General features: G+C 41.2%; 1 protein-coding gene across 6 annotated transcripts in view; it reads left to right on the top strand.

Annotated features, from left to right (window-relative positions):
* The window catches only part of GIGYF2 (GRB10 interacting GYF protein 2), a 148,749-nt gene that overhangs the window by 38,867 nt on the left and 92,468 nt on the right, over positions 1–17,414 (top strand). For 5 of the 6 annotated variants that reach the window (XM_073360204.1, XM_073360201.1, XM_073360202.1 and 2 more), the window contains one exon: positions 12,916–13,024. In XM_073360204.1, the coding sequence (XP_073216305.1) occupies positions 12,916–13,024 (109 nt within the window). Of the gene's footprint in view, positions 1–1,223; positions 1,472–12,915; positions 13,025–17,414 lie in introns of all 6 variants that reach the window. The other variant, XM_073360205.1, reaches the window with a different exon arrangement.

The raw sequence follows: 17,414 nt of genomic DNA, 5'->3' as shown, positions 1-17,414 counted from the left end.
TTACTCCAAATCTGTTGAATTAAAAGAACAAAAGTTTATTGCCCAGACCTATATTCTCCATGTCTGAAGACCAGGGCTGTAGGGCTTTGATAGAGTTGGAGTAGTCTTGCTCTCTAGAGATACGTGTCCTAATTAACTGTAGGAAAGAATCAACTTGTAAGTGTCGTTAACCTCAAATGGAAGAGATTTGTTTGGGCAAACAATGATAATGTAACCCCAACCATGGCTCCAGTTTAGCATATATTAGAATAGCTGCAACAGATGAAACTTTCAGGTTTTTTGCCCATCAATGAAGGTTAATCTAGTAGCCATATCTATAAGCGAGAGGTTATGCCAGTAACAAGTCAGTATTCACACAGAAGTGAATTGAGATTTATGAAAGGATTAACGTTCCCCAGGAGTTAGATTCTTCTGTTGTGTGGAGACCTCAACAAATGCCTCACAAAGATAATGAAGCCTCCATTTGGGCCAATGGCAGAATGCCCTTTATTTCACCTCTCAGTTAAACATCTGCTCGAAAAGTAAGTGAACTACAGACCCACTATTCACTGTTTTATATAAGGACAAAGTTTTGCTACATCCCTGTCCCAAGTTCCTGCCTAAAGTGGTAACTGAACATCACGTTAATCCATTAAACTGGCAGTGTTCTTTCCAAGATCTCTCTCTCTCTCTCATTCAGGAGAAAATGTTTCATGCGTTAGATACAAAAAGGGCTTTAGCTTATTTTAAATAGGACTCAATTCAGGAAATCACCGTATCTGTTGATTTCCTATGCTGACAGCAAAAAATTCAAAGCAATCACATCTTAAACACTATCAAAATAGGTTAGGCTCTGCATTCATGAGGCCTACATTTTAGCGTTAGTCCTTGTCCCTAAGGAAATTAGGTCACAATCTGTGAGAGCCAAGGCAGCTTCAATGGCATGCCTTAGACATATTACTCTTAGAGAGGTCTGTACAATGTGGAGCTCCCTGCATATGTTTACAAAACACTATTCTTTGGACTTAGCATCCAGAGCTGATGCACAGTTTTTGGCAGGGCAGTACCCTATTTAATTAGGATTCCATGTCCCACCTTCCTCAAAGGGCAGTATTGCTTGTCAAACTACCCTCATGAGTGGGAATATGCAGAGGACACTCAAAGAAGAAATGGAGGTTACTCACCTTAGCTGGAGGTCTTTGAGATATATTCACGCATCCTGCCCACCTTTCTCTCTTCCTCAGAGTCTTAATTACAACCAAAGTGGGACTTGGAGGAGGCACTTGAAGGATCTGAGGCGGCCAGAGTGCCACATCCCCTTTTATAGCCTCACCCTCAGAACATTCAGGAACAGTGAGGGGAGGGGCAGGAGGGGGCATGAAAACGCTCCAACGGGCACTGCTATCAAAAAGTTCCACAGTCAGAGCTGGACCTGAGGCACATCCCGTAAGTGTGACTATGCAAAGTCCATCTTGAAGAACTCTGGTTACAGGTGAGTGACCTCCATATTTAGTTCTATGTCATCTTAAAGGCACTGTACTCACTGTTCTCCTTAACAGTACCTCTGCCTTAGTTTCTGTGCCTGCTAAAACAATTGTTGTCCTGCTTTTTACATTTTGAGGACATTTTCTTCCAACTTTTCTAGATATGACAGTCAGTCTTAGAGGTTGTTGAATGGGGCCTTGGAGAGGATACTTTTCAAAGTCAGGCAAAATCATTCTTTTTCAATTATCCCTCTCCTGAGTGGCTCTTATATGGTGAGGTCAACTCTCATGTTAGAGATGGCTATCTAATTGGTGTCAAAGCCCTGCAGGATCCCCGGCTAAACGGAGTCAATTGTAATACAGACTTGCTGCCTGGGTCTTGATGGTTTTACTACTTTCCCAAGTACTCACTATTGAGTAGTAGCAGAGTTTCAAAGGGAAGCCATTATTACCTCAATTTCCATCTCTGGTGGTAAAAATGGTCCTTGTGCTCATGTCCTTGGAAGCCAAAGAAGATTGACTTCACAAATAAATCTCTTGGATCTCAGGTTTCCAAAATTTGGCTCTCAAGGTATTCATCATTCATCTCCATCCAGATAATACAAATTCTCAGATGTCACGGAGGGAATGTATTACTTAAACTGTCAAGAAGGCTCTTGGTCTCCCTCTTACAGTAGGAAGCTGTTTGCCTGTGAGAATGGTGTATTTGCAACAATGCAGTGCCCTTGGCTTTTCATCTCAAGGGAAGAAGAGTACCCTAGTTTTTGATCAGATCTACAGAGGAGATAATCATGAGTAATCCCCCAAGGATTCAGTGGCAGTCTTTGTCTTACCGTGAGACATGTGGACTTCCCCAAGCTGTAAGGTGGAGGTTCCCAATCTGTGGCCTATGAAGAGTTGGCTGGTCATGTGTTGCTGACTGTCCTCCTGTCTCTAGCTATTAACTTGATTAAAAGGTAAAAGTGTACTTGCTTACATGCAAAATGTTAGGAAGTTGCTTGATTGCTTGCGTACTTACCTACTGTAGTTCCTATAGATACACCTGTGAACAGTGGGAAGTAGGGGGAAAAGGAAAAGTGGGCTGCTCAACCATGAGTGACAGAGCCAGTGGTCCACAGGATAATCTCTATTAAGATGTGGCCCAAACTGTGAAAAAAAAAATTGAGAACCCGTGTTCTAAAGTTGTTGGTTCTTAAGGATAGTTGTAGCAAGCTTGATTTTGTACCAGCTCTCCATGTACATGTGGATGCCTGCCATCTTTTGAACCTTACAATCAGTTCCTTCTTGATGGTAGTCAGCAGTGGAGCTCTCTGCAAGACCTCTGGCTCTGTTTGCCCTCTGGCTTTTCAGTCCTCTCATCATGTCTGTCTTTGTGTTGTTTTTCTGTTCTTCCCTACCTTCTAGCCAGACTTAGTCTTTATAGTCTTATTTGTGGACACCAGAGCAATTTTGGCTTCTGGCACTGGAGCGCTGGTAAAGTTTGTTCCCAGAGATTTCAAAGGAACTTTGGTTCCTTGACCGAGATAATTCTATTGGACACTGTTTTGTGGCTGAGTGTCCTGACTCTGCCTCTTCATCTCTGTTTTGTACTTTGGAATTAATTTGCATGCAGAGACACTTGCTTTTCAGGATTTTATCCACTGCCTTGACCTCTTAGGAGGAAGGAAGAATGCTCAGGAGGAATGCACCGATAAGTTACCTGAACTAACAGCTATCGTTCAGTAGAATTGCCATGTTCTTGCCCCATATATTTGACTAGTTAAAGTTGTGGCAGACACTTCACATCAAGGCCCAAGTCTTAAAAGGCAATTGAGAAACACATTTATTTCTAGAGAATGTGGACTTGTTTCTCAGTCCTCACATAAGATCTTGAGGGTTAGCACTACCACAAATACGTTATTGCTCCCCAGGATCCTGAGCTTTGGTGCTGGGATTCCTTTAGACAAAGGGTTTTACCAGCCCATAATTGCAATCCTTCAAGTGGTGGGCTGCTAGCTTTTCATGAGCAAAGGGCAGATTGAGCTCTGATAAAAGGTCCATGTCCAGGTAAAGTTCCTTCTCAGACACACTGAGTTTAAAGCACAAACCTATTCTAACATCAGCTCTGGGGTGGCTTTTTGGTATGGTTTATGTGATAGCTGGAGTGGATGCTTTGGGGTGGATGTCAGTAGGTCTACTTTGCTGCAAGGTCTTACAAAGAGATCTGGAAAAATGTGGATCATTTCTAGTTGAAGGCCAACATGTGTTTTCTTGAGTCTGTTATGTTCCTGTGCTTCCTTCTACAAGAAAGTCAGTTTTCATCTCAATAGCTGGCTTCAAGGGAATCTGATAGACATCTGCACCAACAAAAGCAGCATCAGGAGTTGGTCCTAAGCTCCCTCTCATAAACGATCAAAGTTTAACTTTTTTTTTTTTTTAAGGGTTTCAGAGTGGATAGCCAGCCCAGTCACTTTCTGTAGCTTGCCAGGACCTCCCTGTCAGAAGCAGACTGAGCTCTTTATCCCAGGACCCCTTGTTGCCTCTAGTAAGTGGGTCTGTCGTGCTTCATTAGAGTTAACAGTTCTGAATTCAAATCCCTCTTCTGAATCAGTCTCACTTTTTTTTTTTGGCCCAATGAATATTTAAGTACTTTTACAAAATCAAACATCTTTGAAAGGAAAGATTGAGACATGAATAGCCTGTAGCCTAGTGATTAGGGCAGTCACCTGGCAGAAGGGAGACCTGAATGCAAGTCCCTGGTCCAGAATGGGGATTGAAACCTGTGTTTCCTGCATCCTAGGCAAGTGCTCTGACCACTGGTAAAGATTATAAAGGGGTGTGCACACTGCCTCCCCCCACCCCAACTATTTTCCCAACTTATGAGCTCATGTTTTACATGGAAATTATTTTTCTTGGTGATAGTGACTTTAGCTTATAGTGAGATCACTTCAGGCTGAAGTGATCCACCTTATGTTGCTTTTTACTAGGTGGTGGTATGAACTTGTCTGAGATTCCTCTTCAAGGAATATCATGTGTTCTGAGATAGGATGGTTTCCACCACAGACAACCTATAACAGCCATGTGGGTCTCACTCCTTAGACTTAGAGAGCATTCCTGTTCAGATTAGGTCTCTAGGAAGGAATCCTGCTTTCTCTCAACCCTGCAAAACCGGCTTTTCTAAAAAGGGAGTTCAAAGTCTCTTGCTCCATCCTATTGGCTATTGAGAGTAAAGTCTGATGTGTTTGTGAGGAATCTTTCCTCTTCCCTGTTGTTATACCAGTATACACACACCTCTCCATAAATATGAATGGGGAGTGGGGAGAAATAAAAATTATTTTTGCATTGGCATTTTTTGCTGCCTGTTGAAGTAATATTCATTCATTATTTTGTATTACATTAGCACTGAGAGACCCAAACAAAGATTGTGGCTCCATTGTGGTAGACCATCCACAAATGTAGAGGAGACCAGTTTGTGCTCCAAAGGGTTTCCAAATTTAATAGGTGAGACAAAGGCTGGAAGAAATGAAGCATTAGCCCCATTTTACCAATGGAGCTGTAAGGCACAGAGTTAGTAATGTGGTGCAGAAGGATAGGCTGTGTTTTGAGAGAGAGATTCCCTAACTGTGGTGGGGTGATAGACAGAACACATATTCCTATCTTGGGACCAGACCACCTTGGCAGCCAGTATGTAAACCGCAAGTGGTACTTTTCAGTGGTGCTGCAAGCACTGGTGGATCACAAGGGACGTTTCACTGACATCTACGTGGGATGGCTGGGAAAGGTACAAGATGCTCACATCTTCAGGAACTCTAGTCTGTTTGAACAGCTGCAGGAAGGGACTTACTTCCCAGACTAGAAAATAACCGTTGGGGATGTTGAAATGCCTATAGTTATCCTTGGGGACCCAGCCTATCCCTTAATGCCATGGCTCATGAAGCTGTACACAGGCACCCTGGACAGTAGTCAGGAGCTGTTCAACTATAGGCTGAGCAAGTGCAGAATGGTGGTAGAATGTGCATTTGGATGTTTAAAAGCATGCTGGCACAGTTTACTGGCTCGGTTAGACCTCAGTGAAACCAATATTCCCATTCTAATTGCTGCTTGCTGTGTGCTCCACAATATCTGTGAGTAAGGGGAGACGTTTCTGGCGGGGTGGGAGGTTGAGGCAAATCGCCTGGTCGCTGATTACATGCAGCCAGACACCAGGGCGATTAGAAGAGCACAGCAGGGCGCACTGCGCATCAGAGAGGCTTTGAAAACCAGTTTCATGACTAACCAGGCTACGGTGTGACAGTTCTGTTTGTTTCTCCTTGATGAAAACCCGCCCCCTTGGTTCACTGTACTTCCCTGTAAGCCAACTACCCTCCCCCCCTTCGATCACCGCTTGCAGAGACAATAAAGTAATTGTTTCAAAATCGTGCATTCTTTATTAATTCATCACACAAATAGGGGATAACTGCCAAGGTCGCCCGAGAGGGGTGGGAGAGGAGGGAAGTACCGGGTGGGGTGGTGGATGAGGGGAGGAGGGAAGGACAAGGCAACACTGCACTTCCAAACTTATTGAATGCCCACCTTCTGTTGCTTGGGCAGTTCTCTGGGGTGGAGTGGTTGGGTGCTCAGAGGGGCTCCCCCTCCCTCCGCAATCTTGGGTGTCTTGGTGAGGAGGCTATGAAACTTGGGGAGGAGGGCGGGCAGTTACATGGGCTGCAGTTGCGGTCTGTGCTCCTGCTGCCTTTCCTGCAGCTCCACCAGATGCCGGAGCATATCAGTTTGATCCCCCAGTAGCCTCAGCATTGCATCCTGCCTCCTCTCATGTTGCTCCCGCCACTTCTCATCTCGCTCATCCCTCCTGTCCTCGTGTTCATTTTCTGCTTTCCTGGAGTCTGCCATGGTTTGCCTCCACGCATTCTGCTGAGCTCTTTCAGTTTGGGAGGACTGCCTGAGCTCAGAGAACATTTAATCGTGAGTGCGTATTTTTTCTCCTCCTTATCTGCACTAGCCTGTGGGATGGAGATGACAAGGGAAGTGTTGAAACATTTACAGCTGCGGGAGGAAAAAAAAAGGGAGAGTAGTAAAGAGAAAAGAGGAAAGACACATTTTAGAGAACAATGGGTGGACTCTTTCACAGTGAGCCAAGCTGCTAACTTACATAGCACATGTGCTTTCGGTACAAGGTTGCATTTTGCCTCTTGTATTGAGGGCCTGCCAGTTTGGTGTGAGAGATCACACACGCAGGGCCGGGCAACAGAATTCAGCTTGCAGGCAGCCATGGTAAGCCACAGTCTTTCGGCTTCTTCAACCTTTATAACATGTGGGAATGGTTTCAAACAGCAGCACCCTCCTTTCCCATACCAAGCACCTGTTGGGTTGGCCATTTAAAAGGAGGGGCTGTGGTTTTCGGGTTAACATGCAGCACAAACCCAACTAACCCACCCCCCCAATTCTCTGGGATGATCACTCTCCTGAGGATACCACAGCGAGATAAAGAATGGACGTTGCTTGAATGCTAGCAAACATCAGGACCATACGCTGCCATGCTTCGTTATGCAATGTTTCCAGACTATGTGCTACTGGCCTGGCTTGGTGAAGTGTCGTACCATGGAGGACGGAATAAGGCTGCCCTCCCCAGAAACCTTTTGCAAAGGCTTTGGGAGTACCTCCAGAAGAGCTTCATAAAGATGTCCCTGGAGGATTTCCACTCCATCCCCAGACATGTTAACAGACTTTTCCAGTAGCTGTACTGACTGTGAATGCATCCCAAGACTTCAGGGCAAATTAATCATTAAACATGCTTGCTTTTAAATCGTGTTATATTTACAAAGGTACATTCACCAGAGATGCCTTCTCCAACTTCATGGTCTGGGAGCCTGCCTTGGGAGGGTTGGAAGGGTGTTGGCTCCAGGGTGATAAACAGTTCCTGGCTGTCGGGGAGAACAGTTTCTCCGCTTGTCTGCTGTGCGCTTTCATCCTCCTCCTCATCTTCCTTGTCCCCAGAATCCTCATCCCTGTTGCATGAGACTCCCCCCTTTGCAGGTGTCCACAGACAGGGGTGTGGTAGGGCCTCCCCCTAGAATTGCATGCAGCTCATCATCGAAGCAGCATGTCTGGGGCTCTGACTCGGAGTGGCCATTTGCTTCTTTGGTAGGCTTGCCTGAGCTCCTTAATTTTCACGTGGCATTGTAGCGGGTCCCTGTTGTAGCCTCTGTCCATCATGCTCTTGGAGATTTTTGCAAATATATTTGTGTTTCATCTTTTGGAATGGAGTTCTGTTAGCACGGATTCATCTCCCCATACAGCGATCAGATCCAGTACCTCCCGTTCAGTCCATACTGGAGCCTTTTTGCGATTCTGGGACTGCATGGTCACCTGTGCTGATGAGCTCGCCACACTGGCCAAACAGGAAATGAAATTCAAAAGTTCCCGGGGCTTTTCCTGTGTACCTGGCTAGTGCATCTGAGTTGAAAGTGCTGTCCAGAGCGGTCATAATGGAGCACTCTGGAATAGCTCCCGGAGGCCAATCCTGTCTAATTGCGTCCACACTATCCCAAACTTGACCCGGCGATGTCGATTTCAGTGCTGATCCCCTTGTCAGGGAGGAGTACAGAAATGGATTTTAAGAGCCCTTTAGGACGACAAAAATGGCTTCGTCGTATGGATGGGTGCAGGGTTAAATCAATATAATGCTGCTAAATTTGACCTGAACTCATAGTGCATACCAGGGCTGAGTTCAGTATTTCTGTCATCTGAATGGGCCCCCAAGTTCATAAAAAATCTGATGTTCTCATTGAAGCCTTTTTGTACATGTAATGAATGCTTTGAAAAACAGAGTGAACATTTGGTACCAATGAACACGTCATTAATTGCACAAGACTATTCTATTATTTTCTGGTCTTCACTCACTGACTTCTTGCTACCTTACTGGCTGATTTTTGGACTTCTTTCAGTGCTTTTGCAGCTAAGAGATTTTTCTCCAATGGTAAACAGTAGTATAGATAGTATAGGTACAGCTCCTGAATCTTGTGCTCTGATCTAGTGCCGAGTATATTACTGAAATTCTTTCATCTCAAATTCCAAACTCATATACTGTGTCATGGTTGACTCTGTCTGAACTGCCTATAGTCATCAGTTCTCTTTATCTGCAGAAGGTTGAGAAACTTCATTTTTCCCCTTTTCTGCTTATTTTTTTCTCCTTTCTTCCTAGACCGTTTTAGTTTCCAGAAGTTTAGTGTAGCAATTTAGTTTCTTAACAAATAAAACAAGTTTTTGAAGCATCAAACCACTGCCAACATTGAAATTTTCTTGTACAAGTTTTTCTTCCAAAGCTGTCTTATTTTTCTCAGATCACATTTTTTTTTTAAATCAAGCTTCTTAATACTTAATGTGTTTTGGTCCTCTTATTTTTTTGGTGTTGAAGATTGCTTCAAGTAATGGCCAAAATTCAATCACAAAATGTCTGTCAGTAGACTCTGTAAGTGCTTGTGTGTTAAGGGTACATAGAGCTTGGGGGACGTTAGATAAGCCAAAGATGTTGGAGTTCAAGGTATGCGCTTCCTTCCCTTGTTTTCACTCACAACAAGCACCAACACTATTTGTACTGCTTGGGGAAAGCCCACATCACGTCCAAGTGCAGTATCTGCCTCTTGTTCCCGATCTGTACCTGGGAAAGCCAAGCTCTCCACCGCAAGAAACACCTCGTTGAGGTCATCATGAGGGATAAGTGGGATCCAGGTTGCGGGACCTGCTCCCCCATAATCAACCTAAGTAATTGAGTGCTCCTGTTACTGCAGAGCTCCTTCCTGAGTTTTAAATCCTACATACTTACCAGTGTATGTGCTGGGGACCTTAAGAGTCTTGAGGCCTGGTATCCCAACAGATGCACAAATTAGCACTGAGCCTTTCTTGGATGCACAATGTTGATAGCTAGACTCTCAAATGGTCAACTTATATGCGCTAGATCTCCCCGTGCTGTTGATCAGAGTGAGGTCTCTAGACCGACTTATTTACTTCTTCAAATGTTTAAGATACATCTACGCACCAATATGGTGCTCTGTCTGTCTCTTTCTCTCTCCCATAAATTAAAAGTTAAAGCATAAACAAAGGGGGATCTTGGTGGATAGTCAGCTGAACATGAATTCGAAGAGCCATGCTGTGGCCAAAAGGATGAATGTGATCCTTGGATATACAAGTGGGTATCCTGAGTAGAAGTAGGGAAGTACTTTACCTCTATTTGTCACTGGTACAACTGCTGTTGGGACAGTGTCCAATTTTGTTTTCCACATTTCAAGAAGGATGTCGGTAAATTGGAATGTGTTCTGAGAAGAGCCACGAGAATGATTAGAGGATTGGAAAACAGGACTTATTAATGATAGACTCAAGGAGCATAATCTATTCAATTTAAATAAAAAGTTAAGGGTGACTTGATCAGTATATAAGTACCTATATGGGGAACAAAATAATTAAGGGATCTATAATCTAGCAGACAGAGGTATAACAAGATCCACTGACTGGAAGTTAAAGCTAGGTAAATTCAAATTAAAACTAAGAAAGATTTTTTGCAGTGACAATAATTAATCATTGGAACAACTTAGCAAGCATTGAGGTGCTTCTCCATCACTGGCTACTTTTAAATCAAGATTGGATGTTTTTCTAAAAAAGATGCTCTAGTTCAGTGGTTCTTAGCCTGGAGTATGTGTACCCCTGTGGGTATGCAGAGGTCTTCCGCAGGGTACATCAGCTCAGCTAGTTATTTGCCTAGTTTTATAACAGGCTGCATAAAAAGCACTAGCAAAGTCAGTACAAACTAAAATTTCATAGAGACAATGACTTGTTTATACCGCTCTATATATTATGTACTGAAATGTAAGTACAATATTTATATTCCAATTGATTGATACTTTCTCATTTTTACCATATAATTAAGCAATTTTTCAGTAATAGTGTGCTGTGACACTAGTATTTTTATGTGTGATTTTAGTAAGCAAGTAGGTTTTAAGTGAGGTGTCTTGCGTATCGCCAAGTTACAAATCAGACTCCTGAAAGGGGTACAGTTGTCTGGAAAGGTTGAGAGCCACTTCTCTAGTTCAAACAGGAATTATTTTGGGGAAATTCTGTGGGCTGTCTTATACAGGAGGTCAGTCTAGATGGTCACAATGGTCTCTCCTGACTATCCGTAGATCACCAAAATGTTTTATGCTTGTGTATATACGTTTTTTTTCCATGGATGGGTAAGCAACCAGGTATTGTTCTTTTAGATAAACGTGCAATCTGTTGTTCTTATCATGTAAAAGGAAGATTCAAGTACATTTATTATTGAATTAGAACCACTGACTCTAAGGAGACTATTTAGTAAAGGTTATAAGTTAAAGTAAAATTCACTTCTTGCAATTGCTCTGAGAAAATCCAAAAGAACAGCAGATTGCTCTGACCAGTTGTGCTACTTAACCACCTTCCTGGTTAACACGTTGAAGTTAGATCAATTTCCTAATATGACAGTCCTTCATGATTACAGTTTTTTTGGTGATATATTAAGTGTGACTACATGACTTCCTTTTTTCTATATGTATGCTGTCTAACCATTGTGTATGATCAGTTTACCTTTTTTCTGTGGCCATTTATACAGTAGACCTTTCTAAAATTTCCCACCATGGTTGTCTCAGCATCCGAAGTGTTACCACTACTTTACCTGCTCCCCTCCTCTGTTTTTGGGAGATATTCCACAGCTTGCATATGTTTCTGCTTTTAACTTTCCCAAGTAGTAGCAGAGTGAAATTGATTAGGGTTATGAATATGATTAATTTGCGCGTTGCCAATTTTCACTTTGCAAAAATCTGAGCAGCAGCAAAGATGCTCAAGTAATCTGTCTGCAGACTGAGGAAGATATTATCACAGCTGTGCATGTTCAGTTAATTTTTGGAAGGTTTTCTTAGCAATTATAAGAGCTAGAAAAAAAACGTTAAATGAATACTCAGATTTTGTAGAAGTTGGCAACACTCATCAAAGAAAGTTTTGTACCTGTGATGGGTGACAGGATTTTTGCGAGCTATGCTCATAGTTACCAGTCTTTTCTTGGAGAGATTCTTCCTTTCCAAATTGATGTCAAATATTTGTTTGGATTTATTTGAAATAAACTAAAGTGCATGCAGCTTCCTGTTTCTTTGGACACCAATATATAGTCTAAATGGCGATCTAATTGCTCGTCTTATCATTACTCCTTTAGAAGACTGGACTCTTCAAGGCCATATTAAGTTAGATGTGTCCAGAGGCATGCAAGCAATGCTAGTCTATCCCCAATAGATTAATTTCTAGAAGACTTACAGAACAACTACATGGAGTTCTGTGCATTTTTTTTATTTAAAGCTTGGACTTGGAAGTACAACGTGAGTCCAAGTTTGGTATGCTTGTGTTACGGAATTGGTTTCTGGGCAGAAGTGCCTAAACTTCCAACTGTCTATGTTCAGAACATTTGGGGTGTTTCTATATAGCTAGTTGTTCTATGTTGAAATGTCCTTAGTAAATCTTTTTTTCTTGTTTCCGTTGCACTCCATGACTGTTGCATAGGATTTTTGTTACTGTTTTTTCTGTTACTAAAATGAGCTTTTTTGTTAAACTTTTAGTGATTCATAAAAATATTGAGTCTTCAGAAGTGGTCTATTTCTGTTACTATACTTTTGGAGAAAGATTATACTTTTTAATTATTATTCAGAAAGGTAATAATTGTAATAGATTACCTCTCAAGCACCCCATGTTCTTGAAGAATGGAGGAGATAATGTTACCGTCTTACTTTAAAAATGAACTGATTGGAGATAGTATTGGTGCGCTATATCCGTGAGTAGGCATGCATTACTCACTTATAAGGTGGCTCTCTGACTATGGATTTTAAGCTATTGACGTTCCAGTCAGTCATGTGCAGGGAGCATGGGAGACAGTACTTGCAGCACATTTTTAATTACTTTTTGAAAATAAGAATTTCAGGTAAGTCACTTTTTTGGGGCTGGAGTGTAACTTTCAGTCTCACTGCTCATTTTAATGTGTCCTTTACTGGCATGGACTTGTCATCTGCCTCTCTACCTGTTTCTCTGGCTCTCCGTCACCATAGTATCTTAGCTGATACTACCATCCTTGCTCTTCAGGGAGCTGACTGTGCTGCATTCTTGTATCTTCCAGAAAGGTGATGGAAAGATAAAGGCAAACGTTTGCCTTTGTTAGTTTAGAGGTTGAAAGGAAAGGAAACACTAAGAGTAGAAGATAAGGAAGCTGAAAAATAGTATTTTAAATGGGAATCCTTAGTAACTTCCCCATGTATCTAAGCAATTTTTTCCATATCTTTTAATTTGTTTTGTGGTTCGTGAGCATTTTCAATTGCAGAGAGTGTATACAAAAGAGAGTCAGGGTAGGTAAAATTTTTATTCTAAAAAGCATAGGGAAAGGTACATTTGCTTGTTTCTCACCTTGGCTGTCTCCTCTTCTTGGCAGAGAAATTTCTCCATGTCTGTAAACAGTGCTGCTGTCCTGCGGTTGACGGGACGAGGAGGAGGAACGGTGGTAGGGGCTCCTCGAGGTCGAAGTTCCTCTAGAGGTCGAGGTGAGCTGTTTTCTGAAGACTGGGATGATACAGTGGATGGGGGAAAGATCTAGGTTAAATTGTCTGAAAATTGACCACCATTATTTGGATAACACCACGAGGGGATGTGGAATTATACAGCCAAATAAAACTGACAAATTCCTGCCCCCAAGGAACTTTCCATTTAAAGGGCCTAACACAGCAGGGGTTGGCGAAGGAGGGAAAGTGCATGTGGGAGAATGAGGGTTGAAATACCACAAGATCACTAGGAACGCAAGTTACATATCTGGTTCCTCTTTTGTGTGTTTATTTTGTTAAATTATATAAATTTGGATTGAAGGAGAGTGATGAAAGGAACAGTTTTGAGGTGGAATATCAAGGAAAGTGTAAGGTTGCTTGACTCAGGGTTGTAAAGAATATCCAATTATATGAGATGGTATTTGAAAAAGTTTGGAGTCGCTTATAAAAGGAGAGAACAGGAGCATTAATTAAGAAGTTGAAAGGGTTGGTTTTAACTTAAATCTGTGGTTTTCAACTGGGGATACGCAGAGGTCTTCCAAATGGTTCATCAGCTGATCTAGATCAGGGGTGGCCAACCTGTGGCTCCGGAGCCACATGTGGCTCTTCAGAAGTTAATATGTGGCTCTTTGTATAGGAACCGACTCCGGGGCTGGAGCTATAGGTGCCAACTTTCCAACGTGCTAAGGGGTGCTCACTGCTCAGCCCCTGGCTCTGCACAAGCCCTGCCCCCACTCCACCCCTTCCCACCCTCTCCCCGAGCCTGCAGTGTCCTCGCTCCTCCCTCTCCCCCCAGAGCCTCCTGCATGTCACGAAACAGCTGATTGGAAGGTGTGGGGAGGGAGTGGGAGGCGCTGACCTGCAGGGCTACCAGTGGGTGGGAGGTGCTGGGAGCTGGGGGGGAGCGGATGGGTGAGCTGCTGATGTATTACTGTGGCTCTTTGGCAAGGTACATTGATAAATTCTGGCTCCTTCTCAGGCTCAGGTTGACCACCCCTGATCTAGATATTTGCCTAGTTTTACAACAGGCTACATAAAAAAACACTAGTGAAGTCGGTATATACTAAAATTTCATACAGACAAGAACTTGTTTATACTGCTGTGTATACTATACACTGAAATGTAAGTACAATATTTATATTTCAATTGATTTATTTTATAATTATATGGTAAAAATGAGAAAGCAAGCAGTTTTTCAGTAATGTGCTGTGACACTTTTGTATTTTTATGTGTGGTTTTGTAAGCACAAGTAGTTTTTATGTGTGGTTTTGTAAGCACAAGTAGTTTTTAAGTGACATGAAACTTGGGGGTATGCAAGAAACTCAGACTCCTGAAAGGAGTACGGTAGTCTGGAAAGGTTGGAGAGCCACTGACTTAAATGATCAGAAAGAAATCCTCTATTCTGTGCAATGCCTTAGATAACAAACTGAAAGAGATTAGTGGAGGCATAAGGTCTCTCTTGGCAGTTTATTTTGTTCGCTGATAGCACTTTGTTTTGTCAATTTTACTACTTCACTAAAGTTATTTTCCCTTATTTGTTGGGTCCTTCCACACTGCAGCATTTAAAGCAAATGGGGAAATGTGTCCTCAGATAATGCCAGGGAGGCTCAGGGTAAGGTATAGTACCTGAACTTATTTTTAATTTGTTTTGAAAAACAAAAATGTATTTTTATGTTGATAGTAGCCTTTAATTCTCTAGCCTTCATGAGCACAACAATATGTTTTCATATATTAATAGATGTGTTTTGTTGCATATAGAATGCTAGAAGCTGGAGATGGAAAAGACTTCTTGGGTCATATCCATAGCCCAGCAAGTGCCACATTTTTTCCTCATTCTGTCCCATTTAATTTTAAATGTCCCTTAGTCGTGGTATTGCCACTACCTCCCTTGAAAACAGTTTCATAGCTATTGGATGTACAGAAGTTTTTCCCGATTTGGTTTTAAGTTTTGGTTTTGGTTTCCTCTTATTTCTAATTTTCTGTTCTCCCCTGTAATTCTACTTCCTCTTTGCATCTACATCTTTCAGATATTTGTGGACTGCTATCATGTGCCCCTTCTTGATTGTTTAGCTAAGCTGTATGTATTTAGTTCTTTCATTGTCTCAATAGCCATTCCTGCTGACTCTCTCTAATTTTTTTTTTCCATTCAAGTTTTTCAGTATCTCTTTGCTAATGAGTTGCCAAGGACTTATTTAAAAATTTGAGGTACAGTTGTACCAAAGAACGAGAGAGAGGGGCTTTTACTTCCTTGTTTGACATGATGCCAGTGTAGCAGAATTGCATCAGCCTTTTCTGATGCCATACTTCATTCTTAACTGAAGTCTAATTTGCTCTGTCTCACCTAAGTGTGTGCTAGTATTACAGCTGTCCAGGTTTCTTTTTCCTGTTGAATATCTGTGTTTTGGACACTTTGCTCAGGTATGTTAGGGTTCAAATTTACAAACAGTTATACTGCATACAGTGCTTGTTGGGTAATAAATAGTCATAGGCTTGGACTTCCAGCTTGCATTTTTCCCCCCAAGTTGAATCTCAGTGTTTTCTGACCTTTTCTTATATATTGAAACCCCTTTCTATTTCTTTACCCTTCCTTTTTTTTTTTTTTTTTTTTTTTTTTTGCAACTCTTGCATTTCTCTTCCCCTTGGTCACTAACATTTACAATGATCTACTAATTTAGTCAGATTCTGCCACCTGTACTCACAGTAACATACCTACTTTTCAAATATTCCAATTGACTTCAATGGCATTACTTGCAAAGTAAGATACTACTCACTGTGAATAAGAGTGGCAGAATCTGGCTATAATCCAACAATTCTTCAGTTCTGTCAAAAATAGCAATCAATTTTGTCTTTAAAAGTCTTCCCCCCCGGTATTTGATCCGTTGTTTGTATAGGGATAGGCATTACATTTTTGGCTTTATAATTAATAGAATCCTTCTTCATTTCTTCTTTGAATATTGCTACTGTATTTCCTTCAGTCTACCACTACCTACCCAGTTTTCAAGATAGCAAAATTTTTGTTCTGAGTTAATCTTTCTTTGTTCAGATACAAGTTCCTTGTTACTTCAGTTGTCCAGACATCTTTCTTGATTTTAATTAATTTCATCCTCATTTGTTTCACCTGCTTTTTAAATTTCCCTTAATCTTTGCATACCATGTTCATTCTGATGTTCTTTTATTGCCTGTCTCTCCTGCCAAGCTTTAGCTGACTTTTTTTAAATTTCTTCGCTGCCTTTTCACTTCCTGTATAGTTTTATTAACCATTGATCATTGAGCAGTCCACTCCAAATCATATTGGCTACTTCTTGTTCTTTGCATTTTTTTTAGGACAGTTACAGTTTTTTGGTTTTAAGGTGTGATTTTAGGATTCCCCAGACAACTGTTAATTCAGGAAATAAACTGAGGTTTCTGCAATGACAGAATTCAGAATTATGCTAATAAACCCTTAGTGTTCTTGAAGCTGAAGATGTATATCAATTAGTCTTTGATGAAAATCTGTGCATAGGACTGATGAGAACATTTAATATGCAACGTAAATGTTTTACTCAAGGATGAAGTTCTTCAAGTGCAGCTCTGCTTTGATGAGTGACTGTAAAAATGGTATTGTAAAATTCTATAATGGTTTGTTGCTCAATGGCAATAGTTCCTTAACAGATTTTCTCATTTCAGAAATAAAATGCTTTCTTAATGTTAGTCTTGCAAACTTAATCTGGGTTCTGAAGGTCATTCTGTGTTGCTTGCAGCTTGCTACTCATCATGAGTAATAAAGCTTCTATAGATCTCATTCTGCCCTTGGCTACACCTGTGCGAGCCTGGTGTCTGGAATAGAGTTGCACAAGTGTAACTAAGAGCAGAATTTGGATCTACAGTTGGAAGTTAGTTAAATTTATCTGATGCAGAAGTGAGAATTAATTTTATTTTCTGGCAAGAGTTGGTGATCTGTGGCCAGTATTAGAAAGTTAGATGGGGAAGAATAGGAGAGAAAGCAAAGGCAGAGTCAAGATTGCTGTTGTAACCTTAATTGAGAATTACATATATTTTGAGTGTTTTTAGACTTTTTTAAAATTAAACAATTTATTAACCTTGTTCTTTAAAGAAGAATGTATTTAAAATAAGGTTACCGTTGAAAATCTTTTTGTCAGAGAATAAATCTGTTTGATGAGAGTCTGCCATAGAAATTTTTCTCATCAAAAATATGAACTTTCACTATGGCTAACTTAACTGCCAAATCTAATAGATGACTAGCTATGAGAGAAATAATCTTTCAAAACACAATTTAACAATTAGCAATAATGCCATAATACCCCATTACTTAATTTGGGTGCATTCCATAAATTTCTAGGCATGTACAAGTGGGTTTGTTGCTCTTATGCAGAAGTTTCTTTAGGCTGTTTTA

Source organism: Lepidochelys kempii, chromosome 9, assembly GCF_965140265.1.
Source record: "Lepidochelys kempii isolate rLepKem1 chromosome 9, rLepKem1.hap2, whole genome shotgun sequence".
NCBI lineage: Eukaryota > Metazoa > Chordata > Testudines > Cheloniidae > Lepidochelys > Lepidochelys kempii.
This window is presented reverse-complemented; position numbering and strand designations above follow the sequence as displayed.